At 44.0% G+C, this 24,751-nt stretch overlaps 1 protein-coding gene and 1 long non-coding RNA gene across 9 annotated transcripts; one reads left to right on the top strand and one right to left on the bottom strand.

Annotated features, from left to right (window-relative positions):
- Positions 1-203: 203 nt before the first annotated feature.
- On the bottom strand, positions 204-4,191 carry LOC306668740. Of its 2 annotated transcripts, none has more exons than XR_013765955.1 (2): positions 2,285-4,191; positions 204-2,155 (listed from the first exon to the last, which is right to left on the bottom strand). It is a non-coding gene; the product is annotated as an uncharacterized lncRNA (long non-coding RNA). The 2 variants fall into 2 exon arrangements; XR_013765956.1 differs by having other exon boundaries at positions 2,291-4,191.
- Positions 1,664-23,568, top strand: SLC2A11 (solute carrier family 2 member 11). 7 transcript variants are annotated; one of them, XM_079152448.1, is made up of 13 exons: positions 1,664-1,776; positions 2,095-2,191; positions 5,729-5,821; positions 11,022-11,182; positions 14,314-14,438; positions 16,729-16,858; positions 17,409-17,557; positions 19,848-20,035; positions 20,161-20,271; positions 20,647-20,748; positions 20,820-20,895; positions 21,131-21,258; positions 21,530-23,568. In XM_079152448.1, exons 2-13 carry the CDS (start codon positions 2,177-2,179, stop codon positions 21,785-21,787), a joined length of 1,536 nt encoding a protein of 511 aa, XP_079008574.1. In that variant the 5' UTR covers positions 1,664-1,776; positions 2,095-2,176; the 3' UTR covers positions 21,788-23,568. The 7 variants fall into 7 exon arrangements, with proteins under 7 accessions (XP_079008574.1, XP_079008573.1, XP_079008576.1 ...); XM_079152447.1 differs by lacking the exon at positions 1,664-1,776 and adding an exon at positions 1,848-1,987; XM_079152450.1 differs by lacking the exons at positions 1,664-1,776; positions 5,729-5,821 and adding an exon at positions 1,848-1,987.
- Positions 23,569-24,751: the final 1,183 nt, after the last annotated feature.

Raw genomic sequence — 24,751 nt, 5'->3', positions numbered from 1 at the left:
AATGTAGAAGCCACCTCAAACCACATCAAGATTGTGACCAGTCCAGGATTTCCCCCACAGAACCCATGTCTTTCTCTAACTCCACAGCCCACTCAATACATTCCTCCTGGGGATCCTTCTGCCAATTGTTCAACCCTAGAGCTGCAAACACCCCAAGAATACCGTTTACCAATCCCTAAAGAAAGAACTTGGAGGACTCAAAAGAGATTTGTGTCATTTTATTATTCATCTACTCTTCTGAGGTGACAGGTTAGAATACAATGGAGGGCCAAACTGTGCCTACAAGCAAAGAGAATATACAGGATAGATTGCATGCTCACTGTGCAGATGGATTTCTTGAGATGTTTTATGAGTACATTCTTTTACTTTACAACTAAAGTCATCTGCTTTGATCCTCACCTAAAGATTGGAGACAAGGAAGTGGCCAGGTTTCCCTCTCCATTTCCTTCCTTATCTTTCTTTAAAATTCTTATCTCACCATCCAGAACAAGATTTCCTAGGTATTGACTGGTGTTTACTCCAAAAAGATCCAATTTCATTTCCCTTCCATATAATCAATTATCCTAGCACCATTTATTAGCCCATCATTTCTCACTTATTTTTTAAGGTGTGTGTGGGGGGAGCAATGATTGTTTTGAGAACAATAACTATCTAAATAAAATATAAGCAGTTGAAACCAACAAGGTTTTTTTTTATTTTTTTTGGTACTGGGAATTGAACCCAAGGGAACACTGAACCACATCCCCAGTCCTTTTTGATGTTTTATTTAGTGACAGGGTCTTGAGTTGTTTAGGGCCTTGCTGAATTGCTGAGGGTGGCTTTGCACTTGGGAACCTCCTGCCCCAGCCATCCAAGACGCTGGAATTACTTGGAGTCACTGTGCCCTGCCCAACAATATATTTTTAGAAAAGATAACTATTATGAACAAGTTTACCTGAGAATTCAAGAACGGTTCATCATTAGAAAGTCTAATGATGTGATTGATCTCGTAAACAGATTAAAGGAAAATATCCATACCATCAGAAAAAGAATATAATAAAATATTTATGATAACTGCTAATATTGTTTTTTTCTTAAAATGCATTGAATTGCCATTGCGGTGGTGCACGCCTCTAATCCCAGTGATGGAAGACTGAGGCAGGAGGCTCTTGAGTTCAAAGCCAGCCTCAGCAAAAGCAAGGTGCTAAGCAACTCAATGAGACCCTGTTTCTAAATAAAATACAAAATAGGGCTGGGGGTGTGGCTCAGTGGTTGAGTGCCCCTGAGTTCAATCCCACCAAAAAAAGGGGGCATTATCTTTCTAGAAGTTGTTTAAAAATTCAGAGCAGAAACAAAGCATGAACAATAGAGAGGCTGCATTGCCTATTATGGTGTCTGCCCTTATAGCAGTATTTGCTCAAGATGGCTTCACAAGGTCATTTTCAGCTCTTTGCTTCTGTGACCAAAAATAGCATCTTTGGCAAGTCTGGTTTCGGTTAGGCCTTTGCTCACCTCCTGAATTCCACGCAGGATCTTAAAAGCCCCTGAGGAATAAAAGATTAAGTCTGCCCAATGAACTCCGTGATTCTGTACTTTTATAAAAAAGAGTGTTCCGAACGGGAGCGGGGTGGAGAGAAGGGACGGCCTTTCACTCAACCGATACCCTGGCAGCAAGCCGAGACAGGTCTGCGCAATCTGCCAAGTCATCGGCTCCGCTAGGACCCAGAATTGAAAGCGCTCCGGAGACTGGTGGATCTGTCCCTCCTTTGGAGAAAGGATGCGGGCACCCGGACTAAGGTGTGTGTGCTGAGTAGTTTCTGTGCAGAATCAAGGGCTCGGCCGACTGAGAGCACTAGGAAGACGCCTCCAAGGTGTTGGTGGCAGGCAGGGGCGCCAGGCTTGGGGAACTGGAGGCCTGGCAGAGAAGTATACCAAGGGCGGCAGCGATGATCAGAAGAGCAAGGAAGGGCCCGGAGACTCATGAGGCTGCCGGAAGACTGTATTTCTGGTGAGAACCCAGGAGCGCGGCGATCTGTGGCATGCTGGGACCTGTGCGGGGTCGAATGTAAGGGGTTGGCTGAGATGACTAGCCCAGAGTTCCTTTCTGGTCTACAGAGACGTCCTCTGGGCTCGGCGAAGCAAAGACTGAGCGAGTGAGCGAGTGGCTTTCCAGACTCTGTGGTGTCGAAGTGGAACGATGGCGGATACTCAGGTGAGTTACTCTGCCAGATGCCCCCGGCATCCCTCAACACCCGGGCCTCCAGGATCCCTTGCCTGCACCTTAGCGTCTCTGCGCCTCACAGACCTGTACCTGAGTCTCCTGGGCACACCCAGGTTTGCGTTGCACCAGTCTTTTACGCTTCAGACCGCCTCCGACACTCACTTGGGCTTGCGCGTCAGCTTCTGCCTTTACTACTTTCCGAATTGCGCGTGCGCCGTCACTTCCCCCATTTCTTGGAACTGCTGTATCGCCCTCTGGCGGCGCGCAGGTTTATCTGCGGTACGCTGCTGGCCGTCAAGATTTCCCTGGGATAGAGCCGGAACTCGAAGCCTGCTCATTCCGCTGTGTTCCATACCCTCCTTTATTTGGAAACCTCCAAATTCCTAAACTCGCCCGGCGCTGGCGTTTCTTTTTTCTGCCTAGGCGTTTCTAATGAGGGACTGGGGACCTGCGTGAACTACTCAGGAACAGTCACCCTTGAAGGCTTAACAAAGGAGTCCAATTGTACAAAACTGATTTATGGATGTATGTATAGTGGAGTTAGGTACTAGATTCAAAGGAGCATAAGCATGGCCTGTGGGACATCCCAGTCTAGCAACCCTTTCATGATCGTGTTGCTCCCAGGGTCCTTGCTCCTTGTCTTGGGGCCAGACAAGCCCCAAGAGGCAGTAGCCCTCTAAAGAAGGCAGTCCTTGCCCCTCACTCCTGTGACTGTTTTCTGCCTTCACTGTCCCTCGTCCATGCTCCTCAGCTCTCATCTAGCGTCCTGCCTTACCAAAGAAATGAGGATAGCTAGAGAAGAATGCCCACGCAGCACAGTACATCTATGGATCCCCCAACGTGGCCTTATTTCCTTCAGATAGATGCCTAGCAATCCCTCACCTCCTTCAAGTCTTTGCGCAGGTGTTGCCTTCTCAGACCATATTCTTTGACTACTATATTTAAAATAGTACAACCCTGTATAAACACTCCCTATTCCTGTTCACCGCTTTATGACTCTGTACCACCAGCTAACTTACTACATATTTTTATTTGTTTTGTGATTGCTTGTTTTCTCCCACTGGAGGTACAGCTCTCTGGGGTCATGGATTGTCTCATTCATTGTTATAGCTCCAGCAATGTAGAATAGTAGGTTTATTGTCCATTGTGTGGGACAATGCATTTTTGTTTACTGAAACAAAAATCACCATCATAGGTAATATTTGAATGGTCCTCCTGATCGATCATGGTATAGGAAATCTACATGCATAATTTCATTGAATTAAAATTTTTTCTGTAGGCTTGGAGACCTGTCACCATCCCCTGCCACATGGGGTCAGTTGTCATAAAGTACTTTGTCTCTTGCTGCTTCCTGCAGAACTGCTATCTTACCTACATGTAATCCCCTTGAAGCTGTAACGTGGCCTAAGTAGTACAAGATACCAAATTCCTGGGTTCCTGCCTTGCTTCTACCTATAGCTTCCAGCTTAGAAGAAAGTTACTTAGGCCAAATGGGAAATATGAGCAGCCAGGGCCCTGTCATTGACCTGTCTTCCAACCCGTGGCAGGGTATTTAGCAGAATCCTATCCTCCAAAGCCTCTTCCTATACTCCTCCACCCAATAGAGTATGTCACAGAATGATGAATGTACTTCTATCTTTTCTCTGGTTCTATTTGTCCCCCAGCATCCTTCCTGGTTGGGTCAAGCACTTGGCAATGAAAAAATAGACTATAGATTCTGAAAATTCTTCCCAAAACCTTTAACTAAATATTCTTCTGTCATAAAATTTGTATTTAAAATTTGTATTTAAGTATTCAAAAACATTAATAAAAGGGATTTAATGAATTTGACTTGTAGTACTTTAAATCTGTAGGACAATTTGCCAGAACAAGAAAAGCAGTGTGCTTTTTTTGAGGAAAAGGTTAATGATTCAATTTTTGTAAGATCAACTACATTGTGAATGCCTAGGAAAATATTTGAGGGAAGCAATTCATCATGTGCTTTTAGGGGAGGGGAGTGGAGAACTTTGGTATACTAAAAAAGAAAATACTAAAAATACTAAAAATACTAAAATACTAAATTTTCTTTCTTTTTTTTGTTTATATTTTCAAAAATCTTAATGAGCATGTCTTTTTTGCAATACTTAGAGTAGAACTCAAGAGCTCGTGCATGCTAGGCAAGCTCTCTACCACTGAACTATACCTCCAACCCTGATCATGTCATTTCGTAATTTGAAACTCATAAAAGGAAAAATGGAAATGATATTGTGAATTTCTAAAATATATACCATTGACACAGATTGGAACATCAGGGTCCTGAGTCTTCTTGACTGATTGTCTTGGGGAATTCCATGCCCCACCCCCATCTCTCAGGGAGTTGTGCTAATATAAAAAGCTATCCCTGGGCTGGGGTTGTAGCTCAGTGATAGAGCACTTGCCTACGTGTGTGAGGTACTGGATTCCATCCTCAGCACCACATAAAAATAAATAAATAAAGTTATTGTGTCCATCTACAACTAAAAAAAAATTTTTTTTAAAGCTGTGCTTTATGTCCTGCACACACACATTCAGCCTAGAAGTAGGTATTATTGTCTCTAGATCCAGGCAGTACAGGTTCAAGAGTACAAGGGAGTCAGGGAAGAGCTGGCACTGGAATCCAGACACCTTCACCATATGTGGCTACTTGTCCATTGCTCCATATACCCTGCAAGTTCCCTCATATGTAGGACTGCATGGCCACTGTCTTTTAGCCTCATTGCAAAACAGACTGGTGGGTGATAAGGGGAGTCTTTTTTTTTTTTTTTTTTTTTAAAGTATCTTACAATGTTTATTTTTGTCAGAATAGCTGACAATTTTCTATTAAGTATTTTGGTATATTATTATAATAAGCATCCCCCCATTGAAAAAGATCTATTCAAAATATCTCAATCCTTGAGGTAAAGAACTAAAAAAAAAAAAAAAAAAAAAAAAAAAACCTGATTTAAAAAAATCCTTAAATGCCTGTAGCTTGATAAATAGAAATAATATCTTCTTGTTCTACTCTGGTGAACATAAATGTATTTTATACAGCAAAGTATGATAAGAGGAGTCTTAATCCAGATTCCTGGGGCCCAGTCACTCTGTTGGAGAATGTTTCCCTGGGGGAAATCATTGGGGCTCAGGGACTGCTATCCTTTTAGAAGCAGAGCTTCACTTCACTGGTTCTCCAGCTCAGGGGATTGTCTTCATAACCACAGCAGACATGCCTAGGTCTAGTCCAACAAGGAGGCTGGGAACTGCTCTCCATCTCAGGAAAATGCTGGCTGAGGGAGGGAGGGTGGGGTGAAGTGGAGTTACCTCCTGGACTCAGAGCAAAAAGCCTGATTTCCCGGCCTACCAACCAGCCATGTGACCTAGGTAATTCCTTTCTCAGGTTTCTCATCTGCAAAGTGGAGACACTGTTGCCTGGTTCAAATAAATTGCAAAGCTGCGATTGGTATGTCTGCTCAGGGAGGGAAGATGAGGTTGTAATTGGTCACTTTGTGTCTTCCCCCATCTCCTCTGATTCAGGGTAGAGTCCTGTTTCTGATCATCTGTGCAGCTGGCATTGGTGGAACTTTTCAGTTTGGCTACAACCTCTCCATTATCAATGCTCCAACCTTGGTATGTACTTTCTGTGCCCATTGTCACTGTCTGAGTGGGTACTGGGTTGGGGCTGATGACTGCCCACTGTGGGACTTTAGCTCAGCATTCACTTAGTAGTGCTTTTTCCCATGTGTCCTCTTCCTCTGGGATGTCCCACAGATTTCTGTAGGTTTAGACAGAGCTCTGCATCCTCCCCAAAACTGATGTTCTCCTGAGTCCGTGTTCTTAATCACCTAATACCTACTGATGTGGGGATTACCCTTGTCACTTTCCTTCCTCTCTTGGACACCAAGGCCGTCACAACTACCTCTAGAATCCAGATATTTCTCTCCCTGTTTCTGCCACAACCCCAGTTCTAGTGCAGCCTCCTCACTGGACTCCCTGCCTTCAGCAGCCTTTCCCTCCAGTTCTTTCTCCTTCCCTCTCCTTTCCCCCTCTCCCTTCCACATCCTCCTCCTTCTCCTTTTTCTTTCTTCCTCCTCCTTCTATTTCTTCTTCTTCTCCTTTCCTTCTTTCCCTCCTTCCCTTCCTCATTCTTTTCCCTTTTCTTCTTCCCCCTCCTCCTCTTCCTTCTTCCCGGGCTTTCTTTCTTCCTCTTTCTCCCTCTCTTTCTTTCTATGTTGAGATGGGGTCTGGCTTTGTTGCCTAGGTTAGACTACACTCTGTATTCTCCTCTTGCCTCAGTTTCCTGGGTAGCTGGAATTATAGGCATGTGCTACTGGGTCCAGCTCAGCTTTTCCTTCTTGAGCTCCCCCAAGTTTGTCAAGTCACTCCCCTGCCCAGAAACATTCAGTGATTCTCTCCAGTGCTTGTAGGGCAAAGACAGATTAATTCACCTGAAGTTTAAGGCCTCATGGGATCAAAACCCCTCTCTTTGTCATCCACCTTCAATTCCTCAACCTTGATAAAAAGCATGTTAAATGTGGTTTCTCAAATGTCCATGACACAGCCCTTCCTATAAGCTTCTTTCTACTGGAAGCACTCTCTTCCCTCTTGCTCCTTGTTTAAGTCCCTAGCACTTTATACTATCCTGGCCCATGTTAATATTCAGTGAGTTCCTATGGGAAAAGATGAATCTTGCAGCCCCAGTGGAAGAAGTTTACCACTAAATTGCTTAAGTAAGAAGGACGAGTGTCTGGTCACATAGATGGGAACTATGTGGGGCTTCACCCAGAATGGGAGGAGAAGCTACAGGGACTAGGCCCTAAGATAGAATGTAACTTTATTGCCCATGCCTGACTTTGTTCTCTGCCCAGTAGGCAAGAATGCAACCATCACCAGATTCACTTCCTACTAGCTGAGAACTGTCCCCCCTCCCCAGATGTCGAAAGGTCTGAGAAGAGTCCAATGATTTATCTGGGTCATATACCTGCCCCTAGACTAATCATGTGGTCAGCAGGGTGGCATATTCAAATTGCCTAAGTCTGAGTCAGGGCATCAGGTGATCACTTTTATGGAGGCAAAAGGAGCTGTAATTGATCAGTGAAGAAAAGTTCCCCCAAAGGATTGTCAACAGAAGACAGATAGGAGGGGTATTCTGGACGGAAACAATGATAGCAGCCCAAACCCTTAAAGAATGGATAAAATAAAAGGTTTTGAGAGGTATGAACTGGCTGCATTGGTTTATTCATTTCATTCAACAAGCATTTCAGTGCCCACTTCAGTGCAGACTCACATACTGAGGAGGGGTAGGATCAGATCTTTCCTCCTATGGGATATCACCATCTCTCAAACATGAGACTTTCTTGGGCTTGGAGGTCCCTCCTAGTCTGCCAAATGATGTTAAAGAAAAAACACTATCCTGTTAAAGAAATATAAAAAGAATCAATGACACTTGTTAAACCATGGTAAGGAAGACTTTATTGAAGGGAAGCCATGGCAATAAGTACAGGGACCTATGAAGTGGGGTCCTGCAGTGGAGGTGAGAGTTTGGGTTCAATTCTGAATACAGGAAGGGCAAGTGGGAATTTATCGCCAAGGAGTATGGTTGGGGTCAGTGGGTGAAAAATGACTAAGAGGAAACATCAGGGATAAGGGGCAATTCTGGCTAAACCAACCTAACTGGATTCTTGCAGAAGGCAGGTGGGATAAGTTGGAGGATGATCAATTATCAAGGGTGATCCAATAAGAACTCTAAGGGATTCTACCTAAACCAAGTTATCAGGTATTAAATAAAAATTACAAAAGGCCATTGTTTTGGACTCCGTTTCTATACTACACTGGCTAAAAATCAACATAGAGGCACATTAAAAGTTCCATTTCATCACAATGAAACTAAGCTCTTGGTTAGTCAGTTTTTTGTCACTGTGACCAAAAAACCTGACAAAAACAACTTAGAGGAAGAAAAGTTTATTTTGAGCTCACAGTTTCAGAGGTTCAGTTCATGGTCAGTGGATTCCATTGCTCTGGGCCTGAGACGGAACATTGTGGCAGAAGGGTGTGGTGGAGAAAAGCTGCTTAGTTTATGGAAGTTGGACTTGCAATTCTCCTGCCTTAGCCTCCAGAGTCGCTGGGATTACAGACATGCTCCACCACACCCAGTTGGCTCATGGCAGTGGGAAAGCAGAGAGAGCCAGGGATAAAATATAATCCCCAAACGCACACCTCCCCTGCCCTACTTCTTTCAGTCACATCCCCCTATAGTTACTGCGGAGTAGTCCATTCAAATTATTAATCCATAAGACCTGAATTATTAATCCATCAAATCCACTGATAAGGTTATGACTTTCATAATCCAATCTTTTCACCTCTGACATTGCTGTTTTTCCTAACATCTGAGCTCCTTGAGGGACTTTATTTATTTTTTTGATACCAGGGATTGAACCCAGGACTGCTTAACCACTGAGCCACATCCCCAGTACTTTTTAGTTTTCATTTTGAGACAGGGTCTCACCAGGTTGCTTAGGGCCTCACTAAATGGCTGAGGCTAACTTTGAATCTGCAATCTTCCTGCCTCAACCTCCCAAGCCAATGGAATTAGAGGCATGCACCACCATGTCCGACTTGGGAGACATTTTTAAATTGATACCATAATAGCTGTTTATTTGACCTTCTAAGATGAGGACTAGAGAGAAAACTGTTAAAATTCCCAAATAGGCTAGTTTTAATAGACATGATAATGAAGATCTCTGCTTTTATCCTTACATAGAAGAAGTAACCTGAAATAAAATGAAGCTAAATAATCAGTTACTTTTCTATGGTTTTGTCTTCCTGTCTTCACCTTACAAGGAAAATAACTTTGAAATGACCAGTTTGCCTTTTGTTTTTGTTTTTGCTTTCTTCAAGCATTTTGTATAACCAGCCTTCTTGGCTTGGATCATGAGAACACTTATTCTACTTTATGGAATGAAGTGTTGCCTGATTCTCAGGTAGAAAATAAGACCAATTAAGATCAACTAAATTGTTGTGATTTAATTGTCATTCGACACAAGATTCTTGCTGATATTGGGCAATGCAGCAATAAACACAGAAGTCCAAAATTTGAAGACTAATTGAAAAATAGCTCAGAGGAGTATGAGTAGAATTTGATCAAGGAGATTCTTTGTCAGGGGTCATTCCTGAAAGGTTAGAGACAAGGTCGGAGAGACTGGCCCTGAGTTCAGTTCCACTAGATAGTTCCTTCCTGCAGGTGAATGTGGCAGGCCTAGGCTGTCAGTTGTTACCCTGAACTGGCCAGGACAGGAGAAAGAGCTGGCTCAACACCTGAACCCATTGGTCTCCCTCATGTCCTGATGGGGGATTGTCTAAGATTAATATTTCATCTCTAACCAAGGGAAGGATGTCCAGGTCTTCTTCATGCTCAGACTTTCCTAATCATGTGGCTTCCATTCACTTGCCTGAAGTGGCAGCTCTGGAGGGTGGAAATCAGTAGAGTCTGAATATCCTGGGTGTAACCTTGACCTGTGGCTGAGGCTATGGGCAAGTCATTTCACCTCTCTGGCCTAATTCCAAGACTTAATGAACAAAGTAATGTGTATTTAATAGCATAGTAATGTGTATTTAATCTCTCAGTCTCTACAGGGTTGTAGCCAGCCTGCAGTGACCTCAAAAAGAGAGAACAGAGGGAGCCCCTACCTTCCTCTCCTGCCATCTCTAAGGTCCTGGTGGTGCCCACCATTGACCAAATCCAACAGAAAGCCAGTCAGGGAGGGAGCCCAGTGGTGTGGGCTGTACAGGTGGCTTCCTGGGGGCAAAAGGAGGGTGGAAGTAGGGCATAGTGGACTTAAAAGATATTGTATAATTAGAACCATATTTGGTCTTTGACCCTAGTTCCTGGTTCAGAGCTCCTAAAACCCTTGGAATTTTTCTGAATGATAGGAGGACCTTTCGTTATTTGGAATGAGCCCCTTTTGATCTTACCTGAGTTTGTGCTAGTGAGGTGATTTAGGACTGGGCCCTTAGATAGCCTCAGAATGGAGCTAATCACTAAAATGGCCAAGTGCTTAGAGTCAGAACTTCCAGCCCCACTTGCTGACCTCTGGGAAGGGGAGAAGGGCTGAAGACTAAGCTTTTATAAAAACTGTTGATGTATGTACAGATCTGTGAATATACTGAGGTGTTGGGAAGGTGCTGTGCTCAGAGAGGGCATGAAAGATCTGAACACCACCAACCACCTCCAGGACCTTGTTTTGTGTGTCTCTTCCATCTGGCTGTTCCCGAGTTATATCTTTTATACCAGTAAATATAAGGAAAGTGACTTCTGAGCTTTGTGAGCTATTATAGCAAATTATTGAACCCCAGGAGAAGGTCATAGGAACACCTAATTTGTAGGTGGTCAGTCAGAGTACAGGAGACCTGGACTTAAATTTTTCATTTGAAATGGGGACAGTTTTGTGGGGCTGATCCCTTTGACTTGTGGAATCTGATGCTAATTTCAATTATATAGTGTCAGATTGGACTAAATTATAGTACATCTAGCTGGTGTCCAGAGAGTTGGAGAACTGCTTACTGTAGAAAATCCCCACACCTTTGCTATCATAAGTATTGTGTGAATATAGAAAAATAGTGTGATTCCATAGAGGGGCAGATGGAGACTGTCCAGTGCTAGGAGCACATAGGAAGTGCTCAAATGAATTTTTTCCTACACCATGGGGAGCTCCAGAGACTTGATGACTGTATCACAGAGTCACAGAGCCTTGTGGAGACGGACTGTCCTGTCCTGGACAGCACCACCATCCCCATTCATCCCCTGGAGGCTGACTGCCATCTCTCTTCACAGCATATTCAGGAATTCACCAATGAAACATGGCAAGCACGTACTGGAGAACCACTGCCTGACCATATGGTTCTGCTTGTGTGGTCCCTCATTGTGTCTCTTTTCCCCTTGGGGGGACTTATTGGAGCATTGCTTGCAGGACCCATGGCCATCAAACTGGGAAGGTAAGTGTAACACCCCTCACCCAGTGCCCTTTGATGAGGGGCATCCCAATCTGCAGGCTGAGGAATGTGAAAGAAGAAAAATGCCCAGCAGGCTCCAGGCCCAGATTAGCTCCTCATGCCTCAGTCTCTCAAACTGCCTCTGGGATTACAGGCATGTGCCACCATATCCAGCATGAACCTAATCATTTTTAAAGAAAAATTCTTGTTTTAGTTATAGGTGGACATAATACCTTTATTTTTATGTGGTACTGAGGATCAAACCCAGGGCCTCATGCACGCTAGGCGAGCGCCCTACCACTGAGCCACAACCCAGCCCTGCAATTTGATCTTAAGCGAATATTTTCTCTCTAGGCTTTGCTCTCCCCCTGTGTATCTGATGCAGTTCCCAAGTTGCAGACAACAGAAACTGACTCTGGCTGACATGATCAAAAACTGTAATAACTGGATGACTATTGAGGCAGCTCACAAGAATGAAAAGAAGTGTTTAAAAGCCAGACCTTAGCCAGGCACAGTGGCACACACCTCTCATCCAGTTGCTCAGGGGGCTGAGGCAAGAGGATTGTGAGTTCAAAGTCAGCCTCAGCAACTCAGTGAGGCCCTAAAGCAACTCAGTGAGACCCTGACTCTAAATAAAATATTTTGAAAAGGACTGGGAATGTGACTCAGTGGATAAGCACCCCAGGTTCAATCCTTGGTACAAAAAACAAACAAAAAACAAAAAGCCAGGCCTCAAAAGGGCATAAACCCAGGTAATGCCAAGGGTCTCAGCAGCCAAAGCTTTGGAATTTCCCTTAGGGAGGATGCCTTCAGCATGCTCAACTCTAGCCATATTCTGTCTCCATTATCTTCATCAAGGGTTATTCTTGGGTCACATGATTACTTTTGTGAAGGAGTGGAAGAGAGGCAATTCCAGATGGAAGGACACAAATGTTACCAGAGTCTACCCCTTTGCTAGCTACCAGACTATACAGACCCTTTCTTCCATATATTTAGTCTAAAAGTGACCCCAACTGATAATACTCAACCATGTTATATATACCAGCATCTGTATTCACCCTTCCTTGTGTAAGGTCACTCTGAGTATTGTTTTGTCACAACCACCCTGAACAATGTAATAGAGGTATTCTTCCTATGTGTGGGAGTTTTATATGATCTCCATTCTTCTGCTAGCCCTGCAGTTAATTAGGCTTTTTTGATATTCTGTATTTTACAGTAAATTTAAGTACAATAGTTTTCCCTTGTCTGTGGGGGATATGTTCCAAGACCCAATGAATGCCTGAAACCACAAAGAGTACCAAACCCTATACTTACCATGCTTTTCCTATATATATACATGCCTATGATAAATTTTAACTCACAAGTTAGGCATAATAAGAGATTAACAATAATAACTAATAAAACATTGAGCAAATGGAATAATATATTAAAATAATATTTTAATAATATTTTAATAATATTAAAATAATATATTATTATAAAAGTTATTTAAAACATGAATTATTTACCCTCATTTGTTCTCTTTTACTCTGTGTCATACCTTACCAAGACATCCAGGCTACTTCCTGTTTCCTCTTCTCTAGTTCCTTTCAGTGTAAACTCATCAAAGTAGTGGGGCCAGCAGGATGCCCCATGGACTAATCATGGCCCAGCTATAGAACTCTTGTATCCTTAAGGCAGTTCATTTGAGGTATATTATTATCCATGCCAGGTGAAAGCCAAGTGTTTCTGACATTATCTGTGTATTGAAATGAAATGAAATGCAGTCACCAGGGCAAAGTCCTTAATTATTATTTAATGGATTTTACTATTTCCAGTGAAGAAACCATATATTTTCACAATTGTGATTGTTAGTTACAATTAGAGTTACCACTGGATCAAGTTAGTTTTTTACTTGATAATCTATTGTCATCTTCTGTACTCCAGACAAAGGAAACCTAAGCTGTGGCTCATGCGCTATCTCTGATGCATGGCTAACTTTGGGCAGAACACTGGCCTCTTCTAGTCTTCAGTTTTCTTATCAATAGAGTGATCTATGTGATCCTCGGTGGCTCTTCCCGGTGATAGCACTTCTGAGCTCATTATCAGGAGTCCAAAGCTGACACCTCATCATGGTGGAGCAGGTAACATTTCCAATGCCCCCTACTTGGTTTGGAGTCTTGGTTTCATTGACTAATCGTTGGAAGATTCAACCATCCTGAAGTTTCTAAGAAGTGACCCTGTGTGCATGTACTTGGCTTTCCATGCATTTCTTCTCTTAACTCTAAAAATCTCTTTTCTTCCTGGTTTTTTGTTTGTTTGTTTGTTTGTTTTTTTGTTTTTTGGTTTGTTTGTTTGTTTGTTTTGGTACTGGGGATTGAACCCAGGAGTGCTTTATCTTTGAGCTACATCCCTGGCCTCCGCCACCCCCCCCCCTTTTTTTTTTTTTTTTTTTCCTTTGGTACCAGGGATTGAACTCAGGGGCACTTAAACCACTGAACCACATCCTCAACCCTTTTAAAAATTTTATTTAGAGACAGGGTCTTCCTAAGTTGCTTGGGGCCTCACTAAATTGCTGAGGCTGGCTTTGAATTCTTGATCCTCCTACTTCAACCTCCAGAGCTACTGGGATTCCTGGCTCTTTTTATTTTTTATTTTGAGACAGGGTCTCACTAAGCTGCTGAGGCTGACCTAGAATTTGCTATCCTCCTGCCTCAGCCTCCCAAATTGCTGGGTTTATAGGCATGTGCCACCATGCCTGGCTGCTCTAGAGTTTTCATTAAATCTGAGAAATAATATATTAATTCCTTCATTTTACAAGGGAGTTTGGGGAAAGCAATGTTTATTCTAAAGGGGAAAAAGCCATAAAATATAAATCCTGTCATTTCATATTTCCATTCAGGCAAAAAGGAGAGTAATTTGGGGGTATGTTGGGGGAGTGTAGGAATGTGCATCTCAAGGCATTCCACAAGTGAGCCAAGATGCAATGCTAGTGCTCGTTTCAATTTATATAGTTTATTCTCATTGAAAACAGTACACACACACACACACAGAGGTCTGTGACTGATCGGGGCTGGTTGGAGATGCAGAAAGGAGAAGAGGGGTCCCTCTGAACCAAACCAAAGTGTCTCTTGCCTGTTTTCACTTTCCCCAAGGAAGAAGTCGCTCCTGGTGAACAACATCTTTGTGGTGACTGCAGCCATGCTGTTTGGCTTCAGCCACAAAGCAGGCTCCTTTGAGATGATCATGCTGGGAAGACTGCTTATGGGAGTCAGTGCAGGTATGGAGGCATCTCATCCTGCCTGTCTATTCTTGTTCATTTATTAATTCCCTTTATTTCTTTCCTTCTTTTTTCCCCTTTATTCACTGCATATCTTTCATTCATGCCTACCTTTTTTGCATTTTTGTAAAATGATTAAAAATGTTTTATCTTAAAAGATCATATAACTAGATATTTATAGTAAAGACAGAAAAATGAAAAAGTTGCAGGAATGGGGGAAAACATCCTCAAACTTATACTATCAACACTCTAAACCTGAGCTTCCTGGCAGCCAAGGTATAAAGGGACATAGGATTACTTTTCTGACATTCCTTGTGGAGAAAGGATATCATATTAGGAACCCCTAATTTCTGAGGCTTGATATGTGAGGGAGCAGAAGCTTTAGCACATCTACTTCGGCTTTTAGGGATTCCAATCAAGTTACATCTTGACCCTGTACTTTTTACAGCCAGGTGTTAACATCTATGTTAGTTATCCATTCCTGTGAAACAAATTACCCCCAAATTTAGTGGCTTAAAATAACCAACATGATGTGTGTGTGTGTGTGCATGCACTGCAGGGGATGGAACCCAGGGCCTCAAGCATGCTAGGTAAGTTTTCTACCACTGAGCTGTAGCCCCAGCCCACAACCAATATTTATAATTTCAATTTCTGTGGGTCAGGGAACTGGGAATGCCTTAGTTGGGTAGCTCTGGTTTGAGGTTTCTCATGAGATTGTGCTAAGATGTCAGTTGGGGCTGCTGCCACCTGAAGGGGCTAGAGGATCTTTTGCAAAGTGGTTCCCTCGGGCCATTGGCAGGAGGCTCCAGCTCCTCACCCTGTGGGTCTCTCCATAGTGCTCCTTGAATATTCTCATAAAATGGTGGCTGGCATTCTCCAGAGTGGAGAGAGAGAGAAATGATGAGGAGGAACTTTTAGTGCTCTTTATGTCCCCTTTTCAGAAGTTATGCACCATCGGTTTTCCCACATTCTATTCATTGGAAGTGAGTCTCTAAGAACAACCTATACTCAAGGGAAAGAAATGAGTCAGACTTTGTCATTGTGCCCTGAGTATCCAAAAAAGAAGGAATTCCTTCCTAAATGTTGGTAGAAGAGCAGAGGTACCCTTGAGACTCCTTGACAATCAGAGCAACTGTCTTCTTCTGAATTCTCTTCACCCACTGTGTGGAGAAAGGAACTGGACACTGATAGATGTTTCCTGATCCCAGATCAGAGAGTGAAGTAGAGCTGCATTCCTTGCAGTTTTGCCAGGTATATGGTGTCCTAGTTTTTGCCATTTGTTACCAACTGGGGTGGGCAGAAACGGTACTATCCAGTTTTGTTTTCCCATTGGCTATATAGGTGCCAGATGTGTCCATGGGGGACTGGGATGAGGTAAGAACCTACATCTGTAGTTCATCAATGAAAAGCATTCAAATGAGAGGCTGGCAGCTGGTAGGCATCCAGGACATGGTCCTGCTCTTTTCCTCCCTGCATGCACCCCAGCACTTCAGAGACTACATTATCAACTTTCCATCACTATAATGAAATACCTGAGGCTATTGACTTATGAAGAGAAAATGTTTATTTTGACTCCTGGTTCTGGAGGTTCCAGTCTAACATTGTTTTTGTTTTGTTTTGTTTTGTTTTGTTACTGGGGATTGAACCCAGAAGTGCTTTACCACTGAGGTACATCCTTAGCTCTTTTATTTTTTATTTGAGGCAGGGACTCATTAAGTTGCTTAGAGTATCACTAAGGTGCTGAGGCTGGCCTTGAATTTGTGATTCTCCTGTCTCAACCTCATGAGTTGCTAGGATTATAGGGGTGCACCACTGTTCCTGGCTCCAGTCCAATATGGGAGTGGCATAGGCCTCAGGTGATGGCAGCATATCATGGTGGGAGTGTGTGGAGGAATAAATCATTCATCTCATGAGCCAGGAAGCAAAGAAGAAGAGGAAGAGACTGAGTTCCCACAATCTCCTTTGAGATCATGCCCCCAGTGACCTAAGGACTCCCATAAGGTCCCACCTCATGAAGGTCCATAGCACCTCCCAATAGCACTAGCCTGGAGACCAAACCTTTAACACATGGACATTTGGGGGACATTCAACATTCAAAATGTAGAGTTGGGATCCTATTGTCCCTATAGAAGATAAGGTGGACCCCCTCAGAGTGTGTGGGGTGAGGGAATGGCCCTCTGAGTCATGATCCAACAGATAAGAGGCTGGTGCGGAGGGAGGCAGGAAAAAGACACAGGCCTCACAGGGACCCTCTTGGTAGCTGATGCACCCCTGCTATGCACATGTCCAGGTGTGAGCATGAACATTCAGCCTATGTACCTGGGGGAGAGTGCTCCTAAGGAACTTCGAGGAGCAGTGGCCATGACCTCAGCCATCTTTACAGCCCTGGGGATTGTGATGGGTCAGGTGGTTGGACTGAGGTAAGTACCCCTTCCCCTGTGCATTTAGTGCTTTCAGAAATGCCAGTAAACATCTGTCCTCACCCAAATTTCTCCCCATGCTTCTATGCATGAAGTCATCAAAACCTTGTTCACAGCCTCATATCCAATATACACATATGCACACACAAAAAGGGCTTTTTAATCAGCCAAACTTCAGTGTAAATCACCTTTTCCCATCTTCCCAGGACTGGGAGCAAAGAACAGGTCTTGACAGAGGAGAGGGTGAAGATTTGGGCTTTTAAAGAGGAACTCATCCTAGCCATCATAGTAAAAAAAGGAAAGTGCAGAGCCTAGATCCCCGAGGAGAAAAATTGCTACAGATGAGGTGGGGTAGGGGCCCTGACCTCTCTCAGTTCTTACCTGAGTTGGAAGGATCTTGATGTCCAGACTCAGAGCTAGATAGAGTCACAGCCCAATGTGACCCTCGCAAGTGCTTAGTAAGGCAAGCATGGGGTCGGGGGGGGGGGGGGGGGGGGCGGGGGGGGGAGGTGAGGAGGCATCTGTTCTGTTCTGTCCTCTGCCTCCCCAGGGAGCTGCTGGGCGGCCCACAGGTCTGGCCCCTGCTGCTGGCCAGTTGCCTGGTGCCTGGGATACTCCAACTTGTCTCCCTGCCCCTTCTTCCTGAGAGCCCACGTTACCTCCTCATTGACTGTGGAGACACGGAGGCCTGCCTAGCCGGTGAGTCCCTGCCTTTGGGCTTGTGGACTGTCCTTGTTCCAGAGATGCATCTCACCAGAGTATGTAGGTCCTCATTTCTTGGGTTTTATTTAGTAGGGAAAAACTGTTCTTCTCTTTGTGTCTCAACTTCATTATCTATTCACATATCCCTTCAAAATTCTTTGTCTAGGGGATGTCCTAAATTACACACACACACACACACACACACACACACACACACACACACGTGCGCGTGCATGCACGATGAGACACTTGTGCAAGACCTTACCTGCCCAATGCCAGCAGGGTGATGATTGTACATCAGTTAACTAGAATAAAGATGGTCAAGGAAAAATTGCAAATATCTGACTTAAAACAATTATTCACCACATCTTTTACTCATTTACTACTTTGGCAGCACAACTCTGCTAATTTCAGCTGGGCCAGGTCTTGGTCAAGTCTGATCTGGGCTGGGCTGGGGCAGTTCAGCTCTGTATATTTGTCTTTCCTCTCATTCTTGGTACCAGTGAACCCAGGGACATTCTTAGTGTGTGCTGGCAGAGGCACAAGAAGGCAAAACAGTTACACAAGTACTTTCAAAACCTTTAGCCTCTCCCCTCGCCTATTAGCATCCCATTAGTTAGAGGGAGTCATGCTGTTTTAGATTTAAAGCCATGGGATGGATGGGAAAATCGATGACATGTGCTCACCCATGGCAAAGAGTGTGGACTCAAGGAGGGATGAAGACCAGTCCCCAGGAATGTATTCTTGGTTGGCCATCATGGCCACACATTTTCACAATTTTTTTTTTGTTTGTTTTTGAGATGAGAGTCTCTATATGTTCCTAAGGCTGATCTTGAACTCCTGAGCTCAAGTGACCCTCCTGCCTCAGCTCAAGTACATAAGGCATAGTGCCTTGCCTGCCCATGGTCACAATTATTATGTTTATCTCCCCTCTCTGCAAAATATGTTCAGTTCCATCCCAGGATCTCCCAAAGTCCCATTCATTACCTCAGTTTTGAAGTCCCAGATTCTTATTTATTTATTTATTTATTTATTGGGACCATGGATTGAACCCAGAGATGCTTAACCACTGAGCCCTTTTATACTTTTTTGTTTTGAAACGGGGTCTTACTAAGGTGCTTAGGGTCTTACTAAGTTGCTGAGGCTGGCTTTGAACTTATGATCCTCCTGCCTCAGGCTCCTGAGCCATTGGCATTACAGGCATGCACCACTAAGGCCCAGTGAAGAAGTATCAGATCTTAAGATCACATTGAATTATATGTGCCTGTTCTTTTTTTTTTTTTTTTTTTTTTTTTGTACTGGGTATTGAACCCAGGACCTTGCACATACTGAGCAAGCGCTCTTGCCTTGAGAGCTACATTCTCAGTTCTTTTATTTATTTTGAGACAGAGTCTTGCTAAATTGCCCAGGCTGACCTCAAAATGGCAATCCTCCTGCTTCAGTCTCCTGAATCGTTGGAATTATAGTGTGCAACACCATGCCTGGCTTTTATTATTTTTTGATATAGGTTCATCCTAAGTTGCCCAGGTGGGCCTCAAACTTTCAATCTTCCTGCCTCAGCTTCCCTAGTAGCTGGGATTAGAGGTGTGAATCACTGCTTCTGGCTATCTGTGCCTTTTCTTGATCCAAAGACCATGGTTTTAAAAAACAGGTCTTCTTCCCATCCCATATTCAGCATACAGTGGTCAAAGTAAGACAAGGCAACCAGAATTTAAGAGTCTGATTTCAAACACAAGGAGGCCAGAAGGCACAAAGCAGTCATGGATCCATAACAATTCTGAAATGCCCCTGGAAACACATTGCCAGGTCTCCCTGGCTTAGAGGTAGGACTTGATCTGCCTCCTGGGAAGAGTTCTTCCATAGTTTTTGCTTCTGCCCTCTGAGATATTTCTCCTTTTTTATCACCTTTCCTTGGCACTTTCTGGAGAGTTTTGGAAAATGTGCTGCTTTGGTGGTTGAGCAAATTTCTCTGCTACTGCCTGTGGGAAGTTAGGGCACTGACTGTCTTTATATTTCAAGCTGTTCAGTCTTTTTTGTCTATCTGGCAGAACTTTTGCCAATATAATCTTCTCAAAAATGATGTGTTTTCTATGTATTTGATTTACATACCCAAAGAGAGAGAAAGAGAGAGAGAGAGAGAGAGAGAGAGAGAGAGAGAGAGAGAGAGAGAGAGAGAGAGAGAGAGAGAGAGAAAGACAGACTTGGGTTTGGGGTGAAGGGCTCACTGTCCGGGGGGAATCAAAGGAGGACTGAGGGAGAGGAAGTGCAGCACTCTCCCCCATCTTAGCCCTGCAGCTGCTGCGGGGCACCCAGGATGTGACAAAGGAGATGGAGGAGATGGAGGAGGAGTGTGCTGCCTGCCAGGGCCGCCAGGCAAGGCGCCCATGGGAGTTGTTCCAGGATCGGGACCTGAGGAGGCAAGTGACAAGCCTCGTGGTGCTGAGCAGTGCCCTGGAGCTCTGTGGGAATGATTCGGTGAGGCCCTGCCCTGTCCTATACCCTGGGTCTGCTGAGGGTTTGTGCTGTAGGCAGCTGGGAGCCATGGGAGGTTGAGGGGAACCAATGCTTCAGAGTTGCCCCTCCTGCTGGCCCAATCCCAGGTATATGCCTATGCCTCCTCAGTGTTCTGGGAAGCAGGAGTGCCTGAAGAGATGATCCAATATGCCATCATTGGGACTGGGAGCTGTGAACTGTTTGCAACTTTTGTTAGCGTGAGTCTGAATTTGGACCCACCCTCCATCAGTCCTGCTGGGAGGGTCACTTGGGATGCTGATGTTCTTAGGACTTCAGTCCAATGCATTAAGCCATTTTCCACTCCTGTTCATGGTGGTAAAGTGCAGCAAGTCAGCAGGCATTTCTACTGTTTGCTGGGCATTCACACCATTGCTGTAAGATGAGAGCACTAAATGAATTTGAGTAATTAACCATGGTCCTTTGGGAAATTAGTGAAGTTGTGACCTTCTGAAGCAATAAATTGTCCCCCCACAACACACTCCAGATTCTTTATGAGGCCCCTCCCTAGTGCTTATTCTCAAACCAAGGGCCCAATGTGTGGTACATTACTGAGTGGTTCCTTTCCTTTGCAGTGCGTGGTGATTGAGAGGGTGGGACGACAGGTGCTGCTGATGGGGGGATACTCTCTGATGACCTTCTGGGCTACCATCTTCACAGTAGCCCTGTGCCTGAAGGTAGTTGGGAGAAAAGGGGTGGTGGTGGGGCCAGGTCTCTTTTCCACCTCACCCCACTTTATCTGCTGCAGAGCTCCTTCCCCTGGATGCCCTACCTGGCTATGTCCTGCATCTTTGCTTTCATCCTCAGCTTTGGCATTGGTCCTGGTGAGTGGGCCTGAGGGCTTCTGGTCTTTGGGCCTTGCTGAAGGAACAATGTATGTCTGAGTGAATGGGTGGGTGTGACTGCAATGTCATTTGCAGATCCCAGACCCACCTGTGCTGAGGCTTCTGGGTGGGCTAGAAGAGGACATCCAGGGGCCCCCATGCAGACTGGATTAAGGTGAGGGAGAGCAGGGCAAGGAGCCCGGGTTGATAGCCCTCTGTCCTCCCCTTCTTGTAGCTGGAGTGACAGGAATCCTGGCCACAGAGCTGTTTGATCAGACAGCCCGACCTGCTGCTTACATGGTCTGTGGGGCGCTTATGTGGACCATGCTCTTCCTGGTTGGAATTGGGCTCCCGTTTATCATGGTAGGCCTACTCTTCCCCCTGGGGTGGGAGGCCCTGCTTCAGTTATTGTCCCTATCACTATAGCACCCCAGGGAGTGGTGCCTCTGTACATGGAAACTGAGGCCAAGTGGGAGGAACCTTATGTGAGCAAAGGGAGCAAGTCCTTCCTCATAACTTGTCATGAACCTTCCACTGAGATGAGCCACACCAAGTCTTGGGGTCTCTTTTAACCCACAGGAGAGCTTGTCCCATTTCCTCTTTGTTCCTTTCCTTGGTGTCTGTGTCTGTGGAGCCATCTACGCTGGATTGTTCCTCCCTGAGACCAAAGGCAAGACCTTCCTGGAAATCTCTGAGGAACTGCACAGACTCAACTTGTCCATGCAGGTCCAGGGCCCCACAAGGAGTAGCAGGGAAGTCATCCAGTCCACAGAGCTATAGCTGCACAGTTGTGGCAGGGGTAAAGGTGGCTGCAGCCCTGTCCTTTGCTTTTCAGATTCACTTGCATTTTAATGAGTGTTTATTGAGTGCAGACATGGTACCAGGTATTTAGCAATCATTGGTGAGCCAGGTAGGCAGGACATGCAACCCCTTGATGCTTGATGTCTAAAGACAACTAACTGACAGGAAACCAATTAAAACATTCACACTTGTGGGAATACAGTGGAAGAGAAGTACAGGTGGTGCTGGGAGCCTGACCTAGTCTGGGAGGAAGGAGGTGGTTAAAAAAGGATTTTCTGAGAAACTGATATTAAAAATGAACTTTATTGGAGCTGGGGATATAGCTCAGTTGGTAGAGTGCCTTGCATGCATGAGGCCCTGGGTTCAATCCCCAGCACAACAACCACAAAAAAGGTAAATCAACTTTATTGGAATATAATTTACATACTATACTATATATCCATTTTAAGTGAATATCTGATGAGTTGTGACAGATGTATACACCCTTGAAATACCACTGTAATCAAGGTAGACCATTTGCATCACCTCCAAAACACCCTTATGCCCCTTGGCTATCAATAACCCACTCCACCACTTACCCCAGGCAAACACTATCCTGTTTTCTGCCACTATCAGTCAGATTTGCCTTTTTTATACATTGATATAATTCTACATTCTATGAATGCACTTGTGTCTGGCTTTCTTTGAATAAAGTTTTTGTTGCATATGTTAGTATATATTCCTTTGTGTTGCTGAGTAGTTATCCCCTGTATGGATATACCATGATTTGTTTATCCCTTTGTCTGTTAGTAGACATTTGGATTGCTTCTAATTCTTGGCCATCATGAATAAAATTGCTGTGAATATTCCTATGCAGATTATTGTATAGATGTATGTTTTCATTTTTTGTGTATCTGCTTGGGCTACTATAACACAGTATCACAGACTGGGTGGCTTACAAACAACAGAAATTTATTCCTCATAATTCTTGAGGCTGGAAAGTCTAGGATCAAGGGACTGCTTCCTGGTTTATAAAGATCTGTCTTCTAAAAAAAAATTTAAAAAAAGAAAAAAAAAAAAGATCTGTCTTCTTGCTGTAACTTCACATGGCAGAATAAGTGAGGAAGATTCATCACTTTTTTATTTTATTTTTATTTTACAGTGCTGGGGATTGAACCCAGGGCCTTGTGCTTTCAAGGAAAGCACTCTACCAATTGAGCTATATCCCTAGCCTGCTTTATCACTTTTATAAGGGCACTAGTGGACCCCATTCATGAAAGCTCTACCCTCATGACCTAATCACATCTTAAAGGCATAGCCTCCAAAACCATCATATTAGTTAGCAAGAGATCTCTAGAGAAGTTATATTTATTTGGGAATGACAGCATTGCAATGGGAATATGTGGACCAATACTAAACTATGGGTGCATTCAAGAAGGTTGGGCAAGTAGTTTTTATAGGAAAAAATGAAAAATTTTGGTGAGCTGCGCAGATGCAAAGTATTCATTGATCTGTTTTCCAAGGTGATTATAGAGTGTTTTACACTTTCACTAGCAACGATTGAGAGTTCTGGATGTCCAAATCATCAATACTGGTATTGTCAGTCTTTACAATTTGGTCATTCTAGTGAGTGTGTAGTCAGCACTCTCTTTGTGCTTTAATTATGGTACTTCCTTGATGACTAGTAAAGTTGACCACCTTTTCATGTGCTTAGTATGACCATTTATCTGCTTTTGTGAAGAATCTGTTCATATCTTTTGCCTACTATTTTCATTGGATTGTCTTATTTTTTAACTGCAGTCATGCTCTATACATTTTGGCTGCCAGTACTTTGTCAGATATATGTATTGCAAATATCTTTTGTAGTCATTGCTTGCCTTGTAACTTTCTTAATAGTGTCTAAGAAAAAAAATAGTCTAAGAGCAGAAAAGTTTGATAAGTTCAGTCTATTATTTTTTTATGATTCATGCTTTTTGAGTCTAAAGGCATCTTTGCCTATGCCAATATTGCAAAGATTTTCTTTTAACTTTAACATTTATTTATGATCAATTTCAAGTTAATTTTGGCGTATGGGGTAAGGTAAGTGTTGAATTTCTTTTTAAATGAATAACCAGGAGTATCAATACTACTTGTTGAAAAGATCATCTGTGTTCCATTGAATTACTTTTGTACCTAAGTCAAAAAATCATTTGGCCACTGTTACATAGTGAGGAATTTTACTGGTATTTGGCAGGAAACAGTAGCCATTAAGTAGAAGTGATAGAAAGGTAGTAGAATAAGACAGACAATATTAACCAAGTATATGTATGTTTACATAAATGGTGTGAATCTACTTTATGTACTACCACAGAAATGAAAAGTTGTACGCCATTTGTGTACAATGCATCGAAATGCAGTCTGAAAAATTTTTTAAACTTAAATTAAAAAAAAAGTAGAAGTGATAGGTCTGTGGGTTTTTGGGGAAAGAGACATCTCTGGATCAAGGGAAGTTAAAAGCAATCTCTAGGAGGTGAGCCTGAGCTGGCTGCCTACTCACAGACTCAGCAGGGGGCTGTTTTAAGGCTAGAGCCATTTAGAAGCAGCTGTGATGAAGGATGAAAACAAAGACCCTGTGTGTCTGGTCACTGTGAAGTCTTCTGGAAGGTGACAATCTTCCCAGGAGCTCCTGTGTGATCACCCTGCTTCTTTCTCTCTGCTGATTTCTGCCTCTGCTGACTTGCCTCCCCAGCTTAGCCTCAGTCACCAAAAAGGCTGCCCTGGCTGCTGTGACTGCAGGCCTCCAGGGAAGATTCATGAGAAAGAATCTGCTGACAAGCACCCCCTGGGATCCCATGGTTCACAGGCTATGAGCATAGCACATATCGAGTGGCACACAGGAGGAGGCCCACATTGGTCACACTTTGGTGTCCTGGTCCCCAGCCCGGGCCCAGCCCTCTGAGCATGTCATGCTCACTATCTACCCGGCCAGAACTGGCTCTGGCTTCCCTCTAGGAAGAGAGGGTAAGCAGTCCAAGTCCTTATTTCCTGGGGAGCTCCTCAGTGGGGGAGAGGACACAGGGATTCAGGACAGGACACT

The sequence above is a fragment of the Sciurus vulgaris genome, assembly GCF_902686455.1.
Source record: "Sciurus vulgaris genome assembly, chromosome: 8".
Lineage (NCBI taxonomy): Eukaryota > Metazoa > Chordata > Mammalia > Rodentia > Sciuridae > Sciurus > Sciurus vulgaris.
The sequence above is the reverse complement of the archived record's forward strand: the minus strand, read 5'-3'. Positions and strand labels throughout refer to the sequence as shown.